General features: G+C 35.4%; 1 protein-coding gene across 1 annotated transcript in view; it reads left to right on the top strand.

The window, feature by feature from the left end:
* Ddx10 (DEAD-box helicase 10) overlaps positions 1-22,786 on the top strand; it is a 152,531-nt gene that overhangs the window by 88,454 nt on the left and 41,291 nt on the right. The window contains exon 16 of the mRNA XM_005069535.4: positions 3,227-3,283. Within this exon, the coding sequence (XP_005069592.1) occupies positions 3,227-3,283 (57 nt within the window). The remainder of the gene's footprint in view (positions 1-3,226; positions 3,284-22,786) is intronic.

Here is a 22,786-nt window from a genome sequence, read left to right as displayed (position 1 = left end):
TTTTTCCTCCGATGTTAGTTTGACTTTCGTTATTGAATTTCATGCTTTTCTTTTACTTAATCACTTGTAGCATGGCTGAACTAAAGATAAAATTCAGTCTTTTGTCATGGTATAAAATGTTTTTTTGGTATCAGCATGTTCTCAAAAATGATATTAAAAAGAATTTATTAAACTTCACAAACTATATTAAATTAAGGGAGATCTCAGTTATTGAATATAATAATGTTTAGGTATTACTTGTACCTAGTGTAGCCTTTTGTGTTTTGTGTTATCACAACTCTTAAATAACAGTTTTTTTCTGTTTCAGGAAAGAAAAAGGTACTTCTTGTGTTCATTTCTAATTCCTGGATTACTATAATTCTACTTCCTGTTCTACTTTTCTGTTTGAAGGCCATTTCCTCTTTCTAGAATGTTAATAACTTTTTTTTGATAGTGGAGCTCCAGAGAGAATAGTAGGATATGAATGATATGAAGGACAGAGAAGTTTCTAGTGATTTATTTTGAATTGTTTTCCTTTGTTTTGTCCAAATATTGAAAGATAGTTGTTCTTTAATGCATACCCCACCACCCACCCCCTGCATGCACTTTCATGTCTTCGTCATATGACACCTCCATTTCTTTAGATCTCTCTCATTTATCTGATGTCAGCAGAAGAAATGTCAAAGGAAACATTGGATTTGCATGTACATTGAATTCTAATAGCACACAAGCCTGAACTTTTTCAATTATTAATATTGTCTGTGTATGCATGAGTACATTATGTGGTGTTGTGCACATATTACTTGGCACATTTGTTGAGCTCAGAGGACAACTTTGTGGAATAGGTTTTATCCTTTCATCTTTATGTGTAATTTCAGAATTGAACTTAGGTCACCAACCTTGTATAGTAAGTACTTTTGTGTTCCCAACCCTGACTTTTAAACTATCATTTAGGGGTTGGAGAGATAGTTCAGCAGTCCTGTTATTTAGGGAGAAAGAAAAACAACAAATTACAGATACATACATCTGCAAGCTAAGATAGCTCTCACACTAGTAAAATAGCATGCATTTTTAAATTTTTTTATTTAATAATATTAATTTGGTTCACTTTATCATCTTGTAGTCTACTGCTGGTCAAAGAAAATCAGTAACTGGTACCAACTGTATAAAAGTTTTCATATAAAGTGTTTAGAAAGTGTATCTCTCTCCTTCCTCCTCCCTGTCCAAACTCTTAGAAAACATTGATAGCCCTTGTATTCCCATTAGAGGATCAAATCATGACACCTTTGAGAGGGGGGGGGGGGGAGAGAAAGAGAGAGAGAAGAGTGTGTAGGTCAGAGAAGAAAAAGAGTACTTAATTTCAGAAGCAGCAAAGATAGACATTAGAGATGTTACACATACCCAGTAGCCATATGAATTTGAGGTTTTATTAGTTTCTCTTGGAATCTAGTTTTATTATTATTATTATTTTTTTTAATTTAGGTTAGAAACAATCTTGTTTCACATGTCAATCCTAGCTTCCTCTCCCTCCCCTTCTCCCCTGCCCTCCCCACCAGGTCCCCCAGTCCCCCACCCAATCTCCAGTATGATCCCCAAGGAGGGTGAGATACTCTATGGTGGATCTCAAGTAACTGTCATTTCATCCAGGGCAGGGCCTAGGCCCTCCCCAAGAGTCCCGGCTGAGAGAGCCTCCCATATTGTGGCATGGGCACTCAAAGTCTATTTGAATGCCAGGGATAAATACTACCCAAGGCCCCATAGATTACCTAGGCCTCCTCACTGACACCCACATTCAGGGGGGTCTGGGTCAGTCCCATGCTTTCCACACAGCCATCAATCTGGAGTCCAAGAGCTCCCCCTTGTTTAGGTCAGCTGTTTCTGTGGGTTAAACCAGCCCAGTCTTAACTCCTTTGCCCATTTCTCTCGTTCTGACACTGGATTCTAGGAGTTCAGTTCAGTGTTTGTCTGTGGGTATCTGCCTCTGCTTTCATCATTTGCTGGATGAAGGTTCTGTTTCCTAGACTCTCTGGCAGTGGGATTGTATGCTGGCACTTCCCAGATTCATGCCTAAAATCCATAAATGAGTGAGGACATATCATGTTTCTCTTTTTGTGACTGGGTTACCTCACTCAGTATGGTTTCTTCTAGTGCCATCCATTTGCCCGCAAATTTCAAGATTCCATTGTTTTTTTTTCCGCTGAATAGTACTCCATTGTGTAAATGTACCACATTTTCTCTATCCACTCATCAGTTGAGATGCATCTAGGTTGCTTCCAGGTCCTGGCTATTACAAACAATGCTGCTATGAACATAGTGGAACAGACTTCCTTGTTGTATGAATTTGCATCTTTTGGGTAAATGCCTAAGAGTGGAATTGCTGGGTCTTGAGGTAGACTGATTCCCATTTTCCTGAGGAATCTCCATACTGATTTCCAAAGTGGCTGTACGAGTTGGCACTCCCACTAGCAGTATAGGAGTGACCCCCTTTCTCCACATCTTCTCCAGCATAAACTGTCATTGGAGGTTTTTATGTTAGCTATTCTGACAGGAGTGAGATGGAATTTAAAATGATATCCTTTTTTACTTTTGCTGAATCATTTTGTTTTGAACTTTAATACTATATATGCTTTTCTTTCCCATTTTTACCATTTTTGTAATCAGTGGAAAACTAATGGTGAATTTATAAAACAATTTAATAAAGTATCATGTTTCATAAGAATGACTTTTGGTTGCTTTTGAATAAACATCATTCCTAAGAAGTAAAGGTGTGGATTTCTTATATTTTGTAAATTCTGTTTCACACTGAGGACAAGGAAAAAACAATTATGAGTGCATTTTTCTTCCTTTTATTCTAGTAAATGTCATTGATTGTGTACCAGTCATGTATCAGATATTATACTTACAACATATATATACATATATGTGTATATATATGTTTGTGTGTATGTTATTAAATGCATGCTTCTTTTGTTTTCCTTTTAGGCTGAGCAAGAAATTCTTAGTAACTAAAATTGTGTAGTATGTAATTATAGAATTGATTCATGATTCCAGATCTGACCTGTATTTATTCATTAAGAATTGTTAGGCCAGTCCCATCCGTAGGTATTTTGTTAAAATTTATTGAAAAATAAATGTGAAGTATTGCTTTTAGTTTGTTTTACAAAGTAAAATTGAAGAGTATGTATGCTGCTTAGCACTTAAATGTCTAGAAATTTATGTGCCTCTAATTTACCTTCTCTTCTTGTAGGAAAGACGGCTAAAAGAAAAAGAAGCTAGAAGAGAAGCCAACAAAAGACAAACAAAGGTAAGAAAGGTGTGTGTGTGTGTGTGTGTGTGTGTGTGTGTTTAAATCAGTATCTTCGTATCTATACCGTTTGGTTATTTTTGTTTTGCTTTCTTTTTGTTTTTGTTTTCGAGATAGGGTTTCTCTGTGATAACAGCCTTGGCTGTCCTGGAACTTAATTTGTAGAACAGGCAGGCCTCAAACTCCATCTGCCTCTGTCTCTCAAGTGCTGGCATGAAAGGCGTGTACCACCACCACCTGGCTGTTTTGTTCCTTTAAAAAACCGGTCTGCTAAGGTATTTAACAAAGAGAAATTTACACAAAATAAAGACAATCTTTTGTAATATTGAAATTAATTTAAATCCCTATTTTCTATATATTTATTATTTATTTTACATTTATTTTTTTATCTTCCTTTTTATTTCATGGCATTCTGATCTAGTTGGATTGAGCACTTGTGGCCTATTGTTTAGTTTCTCATTTATTTGTTTTCCTTTATAGAAGATTGAAAATTAAAAAAGCTAATTTGTAATCTGGGCTGCTTGGGACCCCCCCCCCCCTTTTCTGTTAAATACAGAAGACAATTGATTTTGTGGGCCAATCGGACAGGATTTGCATACCTGTCTCTTTTAGACTAGAAATATGGCCAGTTTATACTCAGCTGGATAATTGGATAATAGATTGCTGTGAGAACATTGGTTGCTTCGTTTCACCTTTGAGGATCTAGATGGAATACTCTATCAGCTTTAGTGTATCCCATAAACATATATAGTTTCCCTGGCATATATATGTAAAATTATAAGCACCACCCATATACAGCTATGACTTTTAATCTGTCATGCTTAACCCTGAGAAAGTGTCAGCTCCCTCATTATCAGAACATTTAATAGAAATGGTTTTCTAGACCCAGGGCCAAATACTGAATGCCATGTCTCATGCTGTATGGGCTATGCCTGACTAGTCATAATTTTTTCCTTGGCAGTTAGCAAAAATCTGATTTTCTTGAGTAAGCCCATAACACAGTGTCCTTTACCCCCACCCCTTATACTGTGTGCATAACACTTAGACAGCCAGTCAGAGATGATAACTCATGTTATAGTTTTGAAGTGGAAAGCAATTACTCTATAGTGTAAAAGGGAAAGACTGTATATACTCACTATTAAAGAGCACTCTCTTTAAAAGTGTTCGAAAATGAAAGCTCTACATTTTTCAGCTTGACTGTTAATACTTCTGCATATGTTTATCATGTAAGGTTGAAGTGTCATGGCCTGAAAACTGGATCATAGGAACTGTACTGGGTTTCATAGCTATAGAGTTTTCCCATCTGTAGGTCAGAAGTGTAGTTAATCCTACATCTGTAATGAGCATGTACAGATCTTTTTGCATTTTATTTTTATTTTAAAGATTTTATTTTTATTGCATGTACTTTTTTGTTGTGTGGGGATATGCACACATGAGTGCAGGTAACTATGGAGGTCAGGTCTCCTGGAGTTGGAGATAGAATTGGTTAGGAGCCACCTGATGTGGCTGCTGAACTGGATTCAGGTCCCATGGAAGAGTAGCACATGCCTATAACCACTGAGCTATCTGTTCACTCTGCCTTTTCTTTTCTTTTCTTTCTTTCTTTTTTTTTTTTTTAAAGAATTTAACAATTACATACAGCTTACAGAGCATTGGTTATTATAACTCTGGTATGATTTAAAGTATAGGGACTTGGACATTTTCAGGTTTAGGTATTGAGGGTGGATAAGAATCTTGTCTTGGAAGCAGTTTCCCTTGCCTTGAGAGAAGACTGCTCATTGTGGCTTACTTTTTATATTTATTGATGCTGTGTGCTTTGTCTTTCATAGTGGATTGAATTTTAAGAAATTGTTTTCACTTTTTAGCCTACTTCTGGGTTCCTTTTCCTTTTCTTTAATCCCTCTGTAGATTGTTGTCTGTGTTTAGTTTTGATCCTATTTCTGTTGGAGAAGTCAACTTATAGCCTGCTGTTAGGATTTTCCGTTAGGGCTGATCTCAAATTTGAACTTTTTGGCAAAAACCCTCCTCCTTTCCTCCCTTTTTTCATGTTTTTCCTGTGTGTTTGTTTTTTGACAACCAGAAAAGGAGAGAGCCTTCCTTGTCAAAAGAAGACCTCTTATTGTATAGGCATGAGGAGTGTGCTGAGAATGAGTCAAAGGGGGAAAGTTGTGCCAATGATGAGGTTCTTCTCTCAGCCAGGATCTTTAGTAGATAGAGGCTTTGTCTTATAGTTGCTGTGTATAGGTGAGATACCTCCAAATCACAACCCTCTTCTGGGGGCTACAGAGATGAAAGCCATCTCCTTTGAGTGGTGTTACCATAGGGCTCAGTGGCAGTTTATATCCAGGTTTCTGACAGTCCACTGAGGTAAAAGGAAAGTATGATCTATCTCTTAGAAACTTGATAATATTATTTTGTTAAAGTTTATATTTATGGTCTGTTGAAAGAAGAGTATGAGAGTGAAACTTTCGTGATGATTTATGGAGTACCCAATATTTAGTGGTTTGGGACACACAGATTTTTAAAATTACATTTATTTATTTTTTGGTGTGTGTGTGTGTGTGTGTGTGTGTGTGTGTGTGTGTGCGTGTGTGCGCGTGCGCATGCATGTGCGTGCACAAGTGAAGGTCAGAAGACAACTTGCTGGAGTTCAGTCCTTCTACCATGTAGGTCCTGATAGTGAACGCAGGCTGTCAGATTTGTTGTCAAGCACATTTACCTATTGACCATTTTACTGGCCCATGATGCAGATCTTTTAGGTATGAAAACTTTCTTTTAGTAAAGAAACACTGAACAATAGGACTGCTTCTGTTTGAGCGAATAAAATGGTATGTAGTGGTTATGATGATCAACAGGGTACATTGGTTTTGGAGTTAAGAGAAGTTGTATGGGAAATACAGCTCCATCTTATTATTGGTTGTGAGCCTAGCTGTCCAGCCCCAGCTCATCATTATTTAGCTAGGTTTCCTGTTGCTCTGATGGTTGGTCACAAATGTTAATCTGGTGTCTGGGAGGAGTTTTGCAGCTATATAAAGAAAAAAAACAACAGCGTGGAAACTTGAGATGCATCCCCTTAATTCTCAGGGCTCTGGTAATTTTTTTTTAAAAAATCAGGATTTATTAAGCACAAGTGTAATGCTGATGGAATAGGAAATGATGATAAAGGAACAAAAGAAAACAACTTAGAAGACTGAAACACTAAAAAGTAACATGTTGAAATGCAAAACAATTCATATGTTTTGAAGTTGAAGTTCTATAATCACTATAAATCTTTCCAGTTTTATTGCTAGGATGCTTAATTTACTTGACAATAATGATCTTAAGAATAGTTTACCCTTCAGGCAGAGACAAATAAAAGAAGGAAATAGAGGAGAAAAAAAAGTTAAATTAAAGGCAGGAATAGAGAACAATATTATGGAAGAAAAAAGAAAGCAGCAAGAGATGAAGAAGAAAAAAAGATTTACTAAGAATGAGAGTGCATGCAGCAGTAGGCTCAGCTGAGACAGAAAATACATAGGGAATAGTATTCCCACACTCTTTTACTGAGAGCAGAGCTCATCAACTGACAGTAGCCTTCAGTGATGGACCTGAGCCCTGAACTCAAAAGACAGACCAACCTTTGCAGCCACATATCTGTCTTTCACTGCTATAGAACTTGAAGACTCTGAAGCTCTAGCCATCTGCTTTAGATTCATAGTGCTGTCACTCTGACAGCATGGTTAATACTCAGGGAGTCTTGAAAGTATAAAAAAGCCTCTGTGCCTGTACACATCTCAGTGCTTGTGTTTGCTTCCTATACTCCCAACACAGCTTGAACAGTAGCTTCTCCAGGGATTAGGAGCTGGGGAGTTTGGGGGAGGGTGAGTTAACCTGTCTAACCCATAGACTGCAAAGCTAAGTGTGGCCACCAGATGACCCTGATATGCCAGAGAAACTATTAAAGTGAAAACAGTCTGGCTGACATTTTAACACTAGTCAAATGTAAACACCAGCATATGCTATAGAAAAGAAGAGTTGGTGTTTGGTTAGGTTTCTATTGCTGTGATAAATGTCATGACCAAAAGCAACTTGGGAAGGAAATGTAGCATGAATAAATAAATGGACCCAGAGACAGGTATTGGGGTTCAAACTTCAAGCTGAAGATCAGAAAAGCAAAGCAGCTGGCTGCTAGCCCTCACCTCTACTCTAAGGCGATCCTGGCTCCACAGACTGCAATCTGGGACTGTTATGCTCTCCTCAGCAAGGCTGGAGAATCCTGAGACTTCAGTGCCTTCCTGTCCTCCGTGTGGCTGGAGAATGAATGCTGTTCCTGTTTTAAATACCTCTCATGAGACCTAGGATTAAAGGTGTGAGATCTGATTTTCTTTTAGACTGATTTATTCTAATGTATCCCTAGGTGGCCTTGAACTAACAGATCTGTCTGCCTTTATCTCCAGAGTCCTGAGATTAAAGGTGTGTGCCACCACTTCTAACCTCTATAGCTTGTGGCAGATTTTGCTTTCTGATCCTCAGGCAAGCTTTAGTAAGTCATAAATAGTATATTCCTACAAGGAAAAGGATTTTTCTTTTTCAGCCTACAGTTGTAAGGCATTGTGAAGGGAATTCAGGGCAGAAACTCAAGGCAGGAACCTGGAGACAAAAACTGATGCAGAGGCTATGGAGGAACTGCTTATTGGTTTATTCCTAATGGTCGTATGTTCAACCGGCTTTTTTGTTTGTTTTTTTGTTTTTCGAGACAGGGTTTCTCTGTATTGTTTTGGAGGCTGTCCTGGAACTCGCTCTATAGACCAGGCTGGCCTCGAACTCATAGAGATCCACCTGCCTCTGCCTCCCAAGTGCTGGGATTAAAGGTGTGCGCCACCAATGCCCTGCCTCAACTGGCTTTTTTATACAGCCCAGGATCACCTACCCAGGGGTTGTCCCACCCAGAATGATCTGGTGCCTCCTATATCATCATTAATCAAGATAATACCCCACAAACTTGCCAACAGGCCAGTCTTATGGAGGCATTTTCCTCAATGAAGATTCCTTCTTTCCAATCATCTAAGTCTGTCAGGTTGACAAAAAACAATCAGGAGAACTGGTACATTCAAATTTACCTCCCCTCCCCTCCCCCCATATATGATTGGCAGTTTCCAATTTTCAAGGACCCAGAAAGAAGCTTCTTTAAAATGTAATCTGTGTGTGTGTGTGTGTGTGTGTGTGTGTGTGTGTTTGTTTGTTTGTTTTAAGGGTACTTCCCTTTTATCCTTTTTTTTTTTTTTGTACAAGGTATTAGAGCAGTTCACTTAAAAATCAAATGACTCATATAGGGTACTCAATATTAGTAACTGAGTATATTGGAATGAGGTATTTTTGCTTCCCCAAATGACAAAGTATTTTACATGTAAAACTTTTTAGTTTTAGTTTTCCTTCAAGAGTACTCTGCTTAGCAAGTTTCTCAAAGAGATAAATGTGGTTGCCAATGCCCTTAATTCCAGTAGAGTTAGGAAAATTAGTAGTTCAAAGTCATTGTCAGCTACATAATGAGCCAATCTAAACTATAGGCCTTGTTTTTTTAAGGTTCCATAAATAAAATCATAAGAAATATCAAAGCCAACAGTTGTGCATTTTAATTGTAGAAACAAAAACATGGAAAGCAAGGCAACGTGACTCCTCCAAAATACCATAGCTTTCAACTTCTTAATTAAACAATACCAATTGAGGTAGTGCTGGGTGAAGAGTTCAAGTTTCCTAATACAAATGATCAATGAGTTACTTCAACATAGCAACAGAAGAAAAAGCAGAAAAAAAATTGGAACTTTAGCAATATGAATGAAAAATTTCCAACTATGGAAGAAAAAAAATTCATCAAGGAAATTGAAATTACAACAAAACAAAACAAAACAAAAAGTATGAAATGGGGCCTGAAGAGATGGCTTAGTTAAGAGCACTTCTTATAGAGACCCCAAGTTCAATTTCCATCACCCACAGTTTACAAACTACCTGTAACTACAGTTTCAGGGTATATGATGTTTTCTTCTGACCTCCATGGGCACCAGGCATGTAAATGGTATACATGTATGTAGAGACAAAACACTCATACACATAAAATAATTTGAAGTTAAATTAAAATTTAAAAAGAACTGTTAGAAACAAAGTCAATGAATCAAACAAAAACTACAATGGAAACATCACCAGTAGATTCAAAAGAAACAGAAGGAAGAATATCAGGGATGGAAAGACAAGCTCAAGTATATATTAAACTCAGTAAGGAACTCAAAAGTGAACAGCACAAACAGGCATGGTCTCATGTCTGCAATGATATTGAGAGATATCCCCAAATGGTATAAAAGGAGCTGAGATAAAAACTGTAGGCATGTGAATCTATCCAAGGAATTTTCCCCCAAATCTAGAGAGAGAAACAAACATCCAGTTTTGAGAGATTTAGAACTCCAAACAGACAAAAAGAGGAACCCCTCCAGTGGTGATGGAAGTTTCTGTCCTGTCAGGTCCTGCAGCCATTTAGTCCCAAGTAAACACACAGAGGCTTATATTAATTATAAATCGTTTGGCCAATGGCTCAGGCTTCTTATTGGGTAGCACTCTCTTAATTATTAACCCATTTCTATTAATCTGTGTATCCCCACATAGTCTTGATTTACCAGTGATGCCTGGGCCTGCTTCCACAGCAGCTGCATGGCGTCTCTTTGACTCTGCCTACTACCTTTCTTATTCTTGTTTGGATTTTCCCACCTGGCTAAATCCTGCCTCTCCATTGGCCAAAACAGCTTTATTCATCAACAAATAAGAAAAACATTTTCACAACATACAGAAGGACATCCCCCCTCATCTTTTCTTTTCTGTTTAAATAAAAAGGAAGGTTTTAACTTTAACATAGTAAAATTGCATATAAGAAAACAGTTATCAAGCAAGAATTATAGTTACAATATTTAGTCCATTAACATTTGGTAAAATTTAAAGAAAATATTTTATCTGTCTTATCTTTGAGTCTAAAGTTTTATATATAATTTATCTTTTATCATAACTAAGAAAAACCATAACCATAACTATCTGTTTGAACTCCATCAAAGACCCCAGAAGGATAATATATAAACTGTAGAATTGACAGAGACATTTCATTGCTTGGACAGTCACCCAAAGTTTGTCTGTCCCTCTTCAGCCCATAAGCCCAGAATATCTGGCAGACTTTTTGATGTAGCAGGAACCTTCCTGTCGCCTTTCTTTGTAACCTGCTTTTCCAGTTTGGACAGCGTGCTGTCAAGCAGTCTAGGCAAGAGCAGTTTCTTGTCCAAATGGCTATCCCTGCTATGTTGAAGGCAAACTCCATAACTAGTTTCTTTGATGCCCATCTTACTCTCTGATAAAATTGATGTTGCCAGGATCAGTTGTATCTCATTGTCATGAAAAACCCTAATAAGCCATTTTAAATGCCATATTCTATAGCTCTTTGAAAGGTTTTGAAGAATAACAATCCATTTGAAATATATCTCTGAATATCTAGAAAACCTAACTAAAAGTATAAGTTTGACTATTGTGACTATCTATAATCTGTATTACATTACATTTTTAAAAGAGCTGTGTGTGTGTGTGTGATATATATACATATATCAAAATTGACCTTAAAGTTGTATCAATAAACCAAAATCTATACTTATGCAAATATTCATTTCTATATCATATTCTCTTTTTTCTTTAGAACAAGATTGACTGTGATCACTAATTTTTATATCCAACCCTGTTTAAATGGAAACAAACATTTATAAACAATATTTGGGAATTTGACCTCTCTAAACTTCTTCCTACTGTTTGGGGACATTGTCAATCCCATGGGGATCCTGAGAAAATCCAGAACCCTGGCCAAATCCTGGCTGTAGTGATCTGTGAGGCTGCAAGGTCTCAGCTGTTTTGAATGCTGGATTACCTGGGCTACTGTTTCAAGAGGTCTTGCTTGATCAAACCATTTAAGTCTATAAGGAGTCCACAGCTTTTCATCTTCTATGGAAACAAAAGCAGAACTTCTTTTCCAAAGTAACATGTCCTTAGACTTCAATTTTGAAGTCAAGGCATTTTCAAAATATGTAGGTTAGATTAATTTAGAAGCATTTGTAATCAAATGTTTTTTTAGTAGCTGTTGCTCCTTCCTCAGCCATCAAACAATTCAAAGACAATACAATAACATACAGTATCCAGACTGTCTGTATATTTTCCATCTTTACATGTCCTTTTTTTTGGTTCTTTGAGACAGGGTTTATCTATGTAACTTTGGCTGTCTTGGAACTCACTGTGTTGACCAGGCTGGCCTTCAAATCACAGAGATCTGCCTACCTCTGGAGTGCTGGGGATTTAAGGCATGTGCCACCACACCCAGCTACTCTATTCTCTTCTTAAGGACTTTCTCTATTCTTGTTTGGATTTCCTGCCTGGGTAAATACTGCCTGCCCATTGGCCAAACAACTGTATTCATCAACCAATAAGAGAAACATTTTCACAGTTTACAGAAGGACATCCCCCATCACTTCAGGTTTTTTGTTAAAGTCAAGATGTCAAAAATAAAAAGTAAAGAAATAATTTTAAAAACTTTAATGAACAAAAAAGAAGTTTGCCACAAAAGACACATCAAAATAATATCAGATCACTTATCAGCAACTCTAAAAGCATGGAAAGAATGGAAGAATATATTTTAAGCATTAAAAGTAAATAATTGCCATATCTAACTAAGCTGTCTTTTAAAATTAGTGGTGAAATATAAACATTCAAATATAAGCTCAGACTAATGCAGTTCTTTACAAAACTAAGCCAATATTTCAAAAAATGTATACTAATACCTAATAGAATAGTAGATACGGAGGAAATAAAAAGACAGTTTTAAGTATGAGAGGACAAGAAAGAATACAATTAATAGAAGAAATAGATAAAGTAGAGTATAAAAGAAATCTGTTCTATCTAACACAGTAAAACAGCAAATCTCTAGTAGGGATAAAGAAATAGAATACACAGTGATCGAACCAACCAGAGAAATAACCAGTAAAACCATAGAAATGAGCAAACATCTCCTAGTATCAACCTTAATTATAATAATTGCTTCAGCTGACCAGCAAATAATATATATACTGACTGACTGGATCATAAAACTAGATCCACTTATCTGCTTTCTGTCAGAAAACACTAAGCCCATGGAAACAGAAAACAAGCTAGCATGGCTATTCTGGTATTTGATAAAGTAAATTCCAAACCAAAATTACTCAAAAGAGATAAACCACTAGTAATAAAATGGTTTATTCAGCAAGATGATAGTATATATGCTATGAATAATATTTCATAAAAGAAATATTAATGAATGTATAAAAGGTCTGATGGAATTAGTTTCTGATATAACAGTAGAGGGTGATTTCAATACTCTACTCCTGTTTTTATAGATTGGTCATCCAAACCCAAAATCAGTAATAAAATATAACCCTCCAAAATCAAACTGTAGCATAAATCAAATGAACCCAATAAATAGCTACAGAATATTTATTTGGTCAGAAATAATCACCCAATGATGTTGTTGAATGACACCTGAGTGTACTGGTTTATTGAATGTAAGAATAGTTTTTAGAATTCAGTACAAAACTTAAAATTATATGGTAAATAAACAGGAGGATTAAATTCCTAATAGAATCCAAGGCAGTCTCAGAGAGAGAGGAAAAGACAAGTTTGGAGAACATACTGATCTCTCATCAAAAGAAGCCAGGGTTCTGCCTTTTAAAGGAGGAAGAAGTCAGTGGGAAATGAAAACAGTATCATAGATAGCTAACAAAGAATAAGCTTTGTACTGATTATTAAAAACCATTCTTGGTTTTGGAGGTGGTAGGGGAAGTGATTTCCTATTTTCAAGAATTTATGGTATCTACTACCTCTTGTGTTAGTGGCAGTAGGTTTGTGAATAAGACTTTTGGGTCTACATTTTACTCTTTGTTACATGTGGGCTATAGAGTGGCAACGCTTTGTTTGTTTCTTCCTTTTAAGCCATAAAGGCTTTTGTTGGAGAGCACCATAAACTAGTGCCTGATTACTCTAAATTAGTAACTAGTAATCATGTCTCTAAGAAGAATTTGTTTTTATCTTTGACATGGTATTTTCTTTGTTTACTTGCCATAGTTTTTTCTTTTGCCCCTCTAAGAAATTATAGGTAAAAGTACTTGAAAACTAAAATTTTATAGCTGTTGTTATTATAATCAACAATAAATGATTCATCTTTGCTGTATTTCTTGCTTTGGGGAAAAGATATTCACAAGTATCAGTAATGTTTTGTGTAGAAAGGTTTTTTCTTTTCCATGTTTTTTATTATTGATGTATTTCAGGATTGAAAAAATTTTTTTTGCTTGAAGAACTCATGAATTTGTTATTTGTGGGGTTTGTTGGTATAGATGGTCTACGTCACCTGGAATGTTTCAATTTTTCAAATGCTTTCATCAAGATTATCCTACTTGAGCAATAAATACACTTATGAAATAAGTGAATCATTACAGTCTTTCAACTGATAAAAGTTTGAATCAAAAAGTCTAATTAGGACATTGGTGACTCACGCCTTTTATCCCAGCACTCCAGAGGCAGAGGCAGGCGAATCTCTGTGAGTTTGAGGCCAGCGTGGTCTACAGAGCGAGTTCCAGGACAACTTCCAAAAGCAAAACAGAAACCCTGACTAGAAACAAAACAAAACAAAATTCTAATTAACTGACTTGGATTAAATCATATCTAATTGGTGGGGTGAAACATTTTAGGACTCAACAAAGGTCTTTTGGGCTGGTGTAGGAGTTTATCTGTTTTTTTCTCTTGAGATTTTTAGTTAACAAATCGTACTTGTGTTGCCTTGGGCAATATCCAGAGTGTTTAGGAGGTAGTAGTAGAATGAGTCTCTGAATTTATCTCTAGTTCTTCTAAACCACTGACAGTTTATATGCAAAATCACTCTAGTTCCCTAAGCTTTACCTTTCCTTATTAATGCAACCATTCTGGAGAAATGTTGGTAGTTTCTGGTAGGGTGAATATTTGCTTATGCAGTGTGCCATACTTACTGTCTAGGCATGTAGCTAAAGAAATACATACATGCTTATGCAAAAAAAACTGTTCACATAGCAACACTAGTTATAAACAAGCATTGGAAGTTACCTAAATTACAGAGTAGATAACTTATAGTAAATTCATATACTGAAATATTATGTATCTATCATTGCTATGTATAATAATAGGAACAAATTTCACAAATATAAATTGAGCAAAATAAGCCAGATAGAGAGTTAATGTATAGTACTGCATTTATATAAAGTCCTTCTCAAAGAAAACTAATGTTTGGGGTTATACTTAGGATTCAGGACTGATTTTGTGGGGGAGGAAGAGTATTGCTACTGAGAATGCAGGATGAACGTGGGGGATTTCCATGGAGCTTGAGTTCTAATTCATGTTAGTTCTGGTCAGTTAGTAATGTCGTTGTGATCTCTTATGGGCTATATGCTTGTGGTTTTTGCTTGCTCCCAAATGAATAGCATACTTGTTACCTTCTCATTACTGTAGCAAAATACCCACTTAGGACAATTAAAAGAAGGAGGAGTGTATTTTGGCTCATGATGAGGGAGGAAGCCATAGCAGCAGAAGCTTAAGGCTGCTGGTCACATTTTATTCTTCCTCAGTCAAGAAACAGAAATGGAATACTCATACTTAGCTTGTTTTCTCCTTTTTTATTCAGTCCTAGATCCCACCTTATTGAGTGATATTATCCACATTTAGAGTAGGTTTTCTCTCTTCATTTAACCTAGTCTAGCGAATTTCTTACAGATATGCCCAGAAATTTGTTTCCATGGTGATAGTAAGATTAACCACCACACATATCATACTTCAATTAAGATTTCATTTTTATTGAAAATGAAGAGGTAGATTAGAGGTCTTTCAGCTCAGATGTTTAAGTTTGAAGATTTTTGAATATAGGATATTATGAGTAACTTTTGTAAATAATGCAAAAAATGGGGCTTAAACAAAAGCTCTGGAAAAGTTAATAATTTATATTCTTCAATTACTTATTTTGAGATTCCAATGTTCCGAGACATGTGATGATTCACCTCCTAAAATTTATACAGTTATATTTCTCAAATAAGAAAATGTGTATTCTTGTGATTCCGTAGCTTGGAAAATGCTGCAAAATAATATATGCATGACCTTAAAGTTCCCTGAGCAATAATCATGTTGACTATCTGTTTTAAACTGGAACATAATTGCTAGTAGATTCAGGATTGATTGGTTTATTTTACCCATCTTGATTTTGGCCTGTGTTCATCACTTCCCCCTTATTACAGGCACATTTCAGTTTTACCTCATAAAGACAATATCTCTTTTATACTGAAAATACATACTCTCAATTCCATCCTTTTATTTATACTAATACAATTGTCTTTGGAAGCCAGAAAGTATATTCTAAGAAAGTATATTCAGCTTCATTGAATTTTTTAAAACATGATTGGTATTGAAATTGTTAACATGACTACTAGTGAGCTTTTGTAGTCCTAAAGCCCACCTACTCTTAAATTTTTTGCCCTTGTCAGTACAACTGGTACTTGGTGTTTTGTAGTACTCCTTTGATAAAAACAAAATAAAGGAAGAAAAGAACAAATATTCTCTAAGGTGGAAAGGTTATAATGGATGAGAATACCCATGCTATGAATTCTTTTGCATTGTGAGTCTCCCTTAATCAGTAATTGCCAGCCTCCTGAGTTGCTCTCAGAAGAGCATGAGGTTTGGAAGTTCATTTCTGCCAATGAGATTGTGGTCCAGGTCTTATCTTCTAAACCCTAGTTTCCTCTTCTGTAATAGCAGTGATGTATCTTGCATTGTCAGCCTTCCAGGGCTCTTGTGAGGATTATATATCTGTATAGTAAGCCTTGAATCACTTTAAAAATGTGAATTATTGCTATCAGCATTATTATATGTGTCTGTTAAGATAAGGTTGTTCTGAGATACCCAAGATCAATAAAAGATGGAATGTCTTGCCATTGAGTAGCTGAAAGATGCTTCAGCTCGGGCATTTAGCATCTTCTTTCTTTTTTCTTTGACATCTAACTATTTAGGCAGAAGGCTTATTTGCATGCATTTATGCAGTGTTCATGTATATAATTAAGATACTACAACCACCCCCACTAAGAGCCAGAGATCCAAGTCCTAATTTGCTTCTTTATATATTTTACCTTATAACCTGAGGTACTTTCAAGTCCTGAGATGAGAAGCCCATTTTGGTTTGCCCTCTGCTTCCCTAGGAGATTGTCTATGTGAAGATAAATGTACCCTTAATCAGTTCAAGCTCAGCATGCCCAGTTGTAGTTGTGTCTCATAGTGCTTGATTGCATGCAGGCCAACATATCTTGTTCATGCCCTGCAAACCATCACACAACATGCAAAACCAATATAAGCAATGAAAAAATATTGCTCAGAGCTTTGGAAAATAGGAGGACAATCAGAATTTGGCATTTCCATGTTGAGAATATGTAAATCTTGTGTGTTCATTTCAGTATTAAAGGAAAGAGAAAGCCTTGAGAGTAAATACACTGGTAAATGTACCCTTGATGGTTTACATAAAACTGATGTTAACCTAATCTCATGCTAACCAGATCTAATAGTCTGAGATTCTGGTTTTTGTTTTTAGTATCGGCAATAGGTCATTACAGCATTGAATAAATCTCATAACTACTATGACTCAGGTGTTCTAGACCAGATAGATGTTTTGCAGTGTCCCTTTTAGATTTACAATTCCAATTCCTTTCTTATCTATTAGGTAATGAAGTATCCTCTGTCACTTTCATGTTTACATTTGCAGGTGTGTGGGTTCATTCTGCACATCATCTTCAACAGTAGTTAGGATGTAGAAAAAAACCTATAATCATCACAGTGTAGCATATTTATTGGACTTTCTTAAGGTTTTTGGAGAACATAATACTTTTAAGAATATACAGCATATCAGATTTTACTGGCATGTAAAGGGACAACAGGAAACAAAGTTTAAGAATTTGATGAATAATAGAGGCTAATAGATGCAAAGAGGTAGCAGGTTTCAGAATAACTATGGGAGAATGCCTTAGGATTTTAGGAAGAATATAGGGTGGCAGAATGATCCTAACAGGATTCATGTTTTTACTCTTGAAGTGCGTGTGATGTGTTCTGATAATGGCATACCAGAATTAAACCCGTTCTTGAGGAACTAACACTGAATTGGAAGAAATCTGAAAGAAATCTGTCTTTATGAGCCTGGTGTATTTCATTTAACATGATGAGCTCTTTTTTCATTCATCTTTCCTTTTTGAACATGGAATAATTTCATACTTTTATGACTGGATAAAATGTTGTTATCATTTATATCCCATTTTCTTTATGTAGTTATCTATTAACGGATATTCAGCTTAATTCTGTAACTTGGCTATTATAAATAGTGCTTAAATAAACATGAATTACACAGTTATCTCTCTTGTATGTTGACCTAGATTTCTTGGTGAATATACCCAGGAGTGGTATGGTTTCATGGAATTTATGAACTGTGTCAACATTAAACAGTGAAAAATACTTTCCCAATTTCCTCCCAGTGAATGTGCTGAATTGGGAAAGCAGTTTCATTATTTAATGTTCAAATCTGAAAATACTAGTATTTAAATGTCAGAGGACTCTTTTACAATAACACATGCTGATGTTCCTAAATCTTCCTGTTTGACATATTTCATCACATATTTTTATTGAGAAAGTTTTTATTAGCATTTATCTTGTAGGTCTGCTATGCTACTGAAAGTTGCTTAAAGCATAAATACTACCCTAAATTTTACTGTGAACAGACTGTGGATCATCAATATGGATATCAAAAATAAGAGTGAATGTGTGCTTGAATGTATTTATAGATCACAAAATCCCAGTTTTGTTCTTGTTTGATATTCTGTAATTTTGTCAGAAGATTTTTATATTAAGTTTGGTAGAAATGCTATTTTCTAAAATGATGCTTTTTATGAAGTGTGCTAAACCTGTTTAATTTTTTTACAGACATTTTGATAGTTAATATTTTTACCTTCATTGTAGAGAATTCTTATAAGATGTGGATATATATTAGAAAAAGGCTGAATTTCAAGAACTTCTAGCATCATTTATGTGTTTCCCCCTGCCTAGAAATCTAGGAGTCATTTTCAGTGTTTCCACACTTACATAGCTATGTCAGATTTTTGTAATTCTATTTCAGTAATTCATGCAAACCAATAAGGACTTATCTAATGGGGTGTCTTACATTTCAATACTGTGATGTGGCATTGGCATCTGTGAATGTGTTGAGCTAAAATCATAGCTTCCACAAGATCCCTGAAGCCTGTGGGCCACATGTTGGATGCATCTAGCTAGATTCCTTTGAAAATAATATTCTGTTTAATTATTTGACTTTATTGTGAAAAACTGTAACTTCCATAATTATTGGGAAATGTGATCTATTTATTACAAGGTATAACTTTGAAAACTAAAACTACATCCAGTTGCCCATTTGATGTCTCTATTTAGATTTTTAGTTAGAGTCTCAATATAACTAAATTCAACCTTCATATATTTGTGTCTCAAATATGTTATTCCCATGATCTTTATTATCCCAGGAAATGATACATATATCCTTTCATTAGCTGAGTAGAAATCTTAGAAACACTGTTGTTGTCTGTCTTTCAGACACTACAGAGCTGAACAGTAATGTCTATTTATTTGTTTTATCTTGAAAGTAAGAAATTTGGAAGCCAGGTGTGATGGCACAGGCCTTTAATCCTAGCACTTGAGAAGTAGAGGCAGATAGATCTCTGTGAGTTTAAGACCGGCCTGGTTTACAAAGTTCCAGGGCTATGCAGGGGGACCTTTTCTTGAAAACCCCAAACCAAACAAAAAACAAACAAACAAACAAAAAACTGGAAATTTGGTATAGTTCAGATATATCTGAAGTTATTATTAGTTAATAGTGATATTCCATAGTTAGTTATTTGGTTATGATAAATATACCATAAAATATTAGTCATATAGTAATTGTATATCTGCAGAGTTCTTATAAATCTAAAATTATCCAAAAATAAGATTTATATCCATAATAATATATTTACTACTATCACTTTGCTTCAAGTCACCATCATCTTTAAACATAGGCTATTAATTTTTAAGAACCTTCTAGTCTATTCATAGCATTTTTACTATCTGCCTCCTCCCTTAATATAGTAGCGAGAACAACAATTAGAAAATTAAGTTGTATTCAATTCAGTTCCCAAGTCTTAAAGGGCTTTTCCTGCTTAATCAATAGCTGCAAAATTCTGCATACACTTCAGATTTTATTTCCCTCGGTTCTGCCAATTAATTCACTTTAACTTCAGGTTTTGTGATTATTTCTTATGAACAATAAGCAAATTCTGGCCTGTGCCCTTGGTGTGTTTCTAGATTGCTATGTGAATGACTTCCTTAATCCTTTAGGATTTCTACTAAAAATGCCATTTCACTAGTGAAGCTTTCCTAATCACCTGATAATAAAATACTAACCTCATCCTCTCCTGAGGATACTAACCTCATACTTTTACCTAAATATTTTTTTTCTCTTTAGTGTTTATCCCTACTATGAAATATATAAATATATACCAATGTATTGTTGCTTGACTTACTTACACTATCATGGGAACCTCTGTGTTCACTTTTATGTATGTGGCATAGGGTGATGCCCAGCAAATAGTAAGTATTCAGTGTTGCAGAAGCATTGCCTCTTTAATTTTCTTGATTTCTACTGTGAAAACAGTTCTCTCCAGAATTGCAGGGAACTATTTATTAGAAGGTATAACTTTGGAGAAAGAAAAGTTAATACCAAATGTGATGGAAATGATGTTACTGCACACAAGTGGAAATGACTACCCATAGGCAGCATCTACTGTGTAAGCTGGAGCATGCTTCCCGCCTCATAGAAAAGATGTCACACATTGTGGGTAATTTCCATTGTCATTTCAGGTGACCATTTAAACAACTCTTTGGAGAATAAAAGGAAGTTCAGTGAATAATAACACCAGGGCCACTGATTCTGGGCAAACCCAGGCTACAGTATCACCTTAGTTGTATAACTCAGAGATGCCATTGATTTAGCCTGTGGAAACACTCAACCTGATCTCTGTGGGGCTTAGAAATACAGAACACATAAGCTGCACTTGCTAGAAAATGAGACTTTGATATAATGCCTTATTATCTTCCATTCTTCTCTTTTCCTTTGCGGTACTCTCTATTTTTTATTTATTTATTTATTTATTTATTTATTTATTTATTTATTTATTTATTTATTTATTTATTTTGGTTTTTATGAGACAGGGTTTCTCTGTATTGTTTCGGAGGCTATCGGTCCAGCCCGGCCTTGAACTCACAGAGATCCGGCTGCCTCTGCCTCCCGAGTGCTGGGATTAAAGGCGTGCGCCACCACCGCCCAGCTCAGTACTCTCTTTATTTGTCATAGTAGCATAGAGGAAAAAAATACCCCTTTCCTCTATTTTTCCAGAACTTAAATTACAACTGTTTGTTTCATCAACTTCTTCTTACCAGTCTTGTAAGTTAGTAAAGCAAACAAGTTGAGCATTAGTAGCATGGATATCTCCCCCTTTTTATATCAGAGTTTTAATGTAGTACTGAGGATCCTAAGTTCACAAGTGATTGCCTTGCTAGTAATAATTTAAACAAAATGACAACCATTTGGGGTTATTTTGATTCATTCTTTTGTACTGTGTGTTCTTTGAAAATCATCTTGTCAAATGTTTCCCGTGGATACAGAATTCCAGTATAATGTTATATCAACAAGGTAAATCACAAGTGAATCAAAGATTGGTGACTAATTGCATTCAAAATCAATTTAAATTTACATAAGTGACTTATTCATCAAGTATGGAATGCATGGAATACTCTAGTGTCCCATTTTATTATCTGTAAAATAAGTCATTTCTTGACTGTTTGGCATTTTCAGGTGGAAGCATGAAATACATAACATTTCTTATTCTTTTAAAATTAGCACTCTAAGAAGTTAATGTAGAGGTGGATAGATAGAGGTGTAGCATAAGTAAATATGTTAAAGCTGGGCAATGGTGGCGCACACCTTTAATCCCAGCACTTGGGAGGCAGATGCAGGTGAATCTTTGTGAGCTTGAGGCCAGTCTGGTCTACAGAGCAAGTTCTAGGACAGACTCCAAAGCTACAGAGAAACCATGTCTTGAAAAACCAAAATAAACAAATAAAAACAGGAATATGTTAAGATAATATTGTCCCTGAGTTTAGACAGCTTTGATTTGTAAAACAAACATTTTGACAGTAAAACTTTTGAGTTCATTTTGCTTCAGTGTGCTAACTTCTCAACTGACTTCTGTTATTTCTGACACTGCTATAGTTCTGTTTCTTTTAGAAGAACTTCTGAATTAATTGTGGTACTTAGTCACTGTGTGTGTGTGTGTGTGTGTGTGTGTGAGAGAGCGAGAGAGAGAGAGAGAGAACACTTGCTGAAATATTAGTAAGATTTTTGCTGTCTTTTTAATAGAAATGTAAATATTTTCTTAAATATGGATGCTAATTTCCATTAATCTCTCTTCCTTCCATATTTTTCTCTTGCAGTCATTGTTCTTCCCATGTATTTTCATTCTCCCATTCCTACCATTTGTTTTTGCTTCCATAATATAAAGTCTTATAAAAACTTGAAAAACATTGGTTAAATCTGGACTGTTTTGATTCACAAATAAGAGCCACTGCTCAGATGGAATCCTGAAATGAATCTGTGAGAAAATATAGAATAAACACCTTGGACAGACTTCTTAATTAAATCACCCTAAATACACAATGCTTTATAATTCCTTCATGATTCCATAGAGAACTGGCAGGAGATTTAGTATTGTTATTTTGTGTTAGCATTTTTGTTTTGGTGCTTAAGTTGGAATAAGGAACATTTTTATTAAAGGAGTCTTATTTATTGCAAGAACAATTAGACAAGGATGTTTTGTTATCTAGAGGTCAGATTTGGGGAAAATTTGACATTTTTGTTTCTGAATAGCATGTTTATAATGAATGATTGTCTTGTTCTTCATAAGGAGCATAGTTATTCAGGAAGAAATGTTAGAACTTTTTCCTTCGTTTTCTTCACTGTCAACTTCAGATCTGTAGACACATTATACGTGATAGTTCATAGTTGTGTTTTTCTTGCTGATAGCCCTGTTAAGCATAGGATACCCATTACAGAGAAATATATCACTGAGGGATGTGTCTTCTTACCAGTTTATGATTACTTTTGTTCTATGACATTATGCTGATGTTCCATCCCAGAGAGTGTTTATTTCCCTAAATATGTTGATCTTTGAACAACTTCTGTTGTGTTCTAGATCATCACTTCCATTGTCAAGAATCTTGAATTCTTTTCATAAAATATATTTTTGTTTTGTTTTGGTTTTTGGTTTTTCGAGACAGGGTTTCTCTGTATTGTTT

This window comes from Mesocricetus auratus, unplaced genomic scaffold, assembly GCF_017639785.1.
Source record: "Mesocricetus auratus isolate SY011 unplaced genomic scaffold, BCM_Maur_2.0 Super-Scaffold_100022, whole genome shotgun sequence".
In the NCBI taxonomy this organism is placed as follows: Eukaryota; Metazoa; Chordata; class Mammalia; order Rodentia; family Cricetidae; genus Mesocricetus; species Mesocricetus auratus.
The sequence above is the reverse complement of the archived record's forward strand: the minus strand, read 5'-3'. Positions and strand labels throughout refer to the sequence as shown.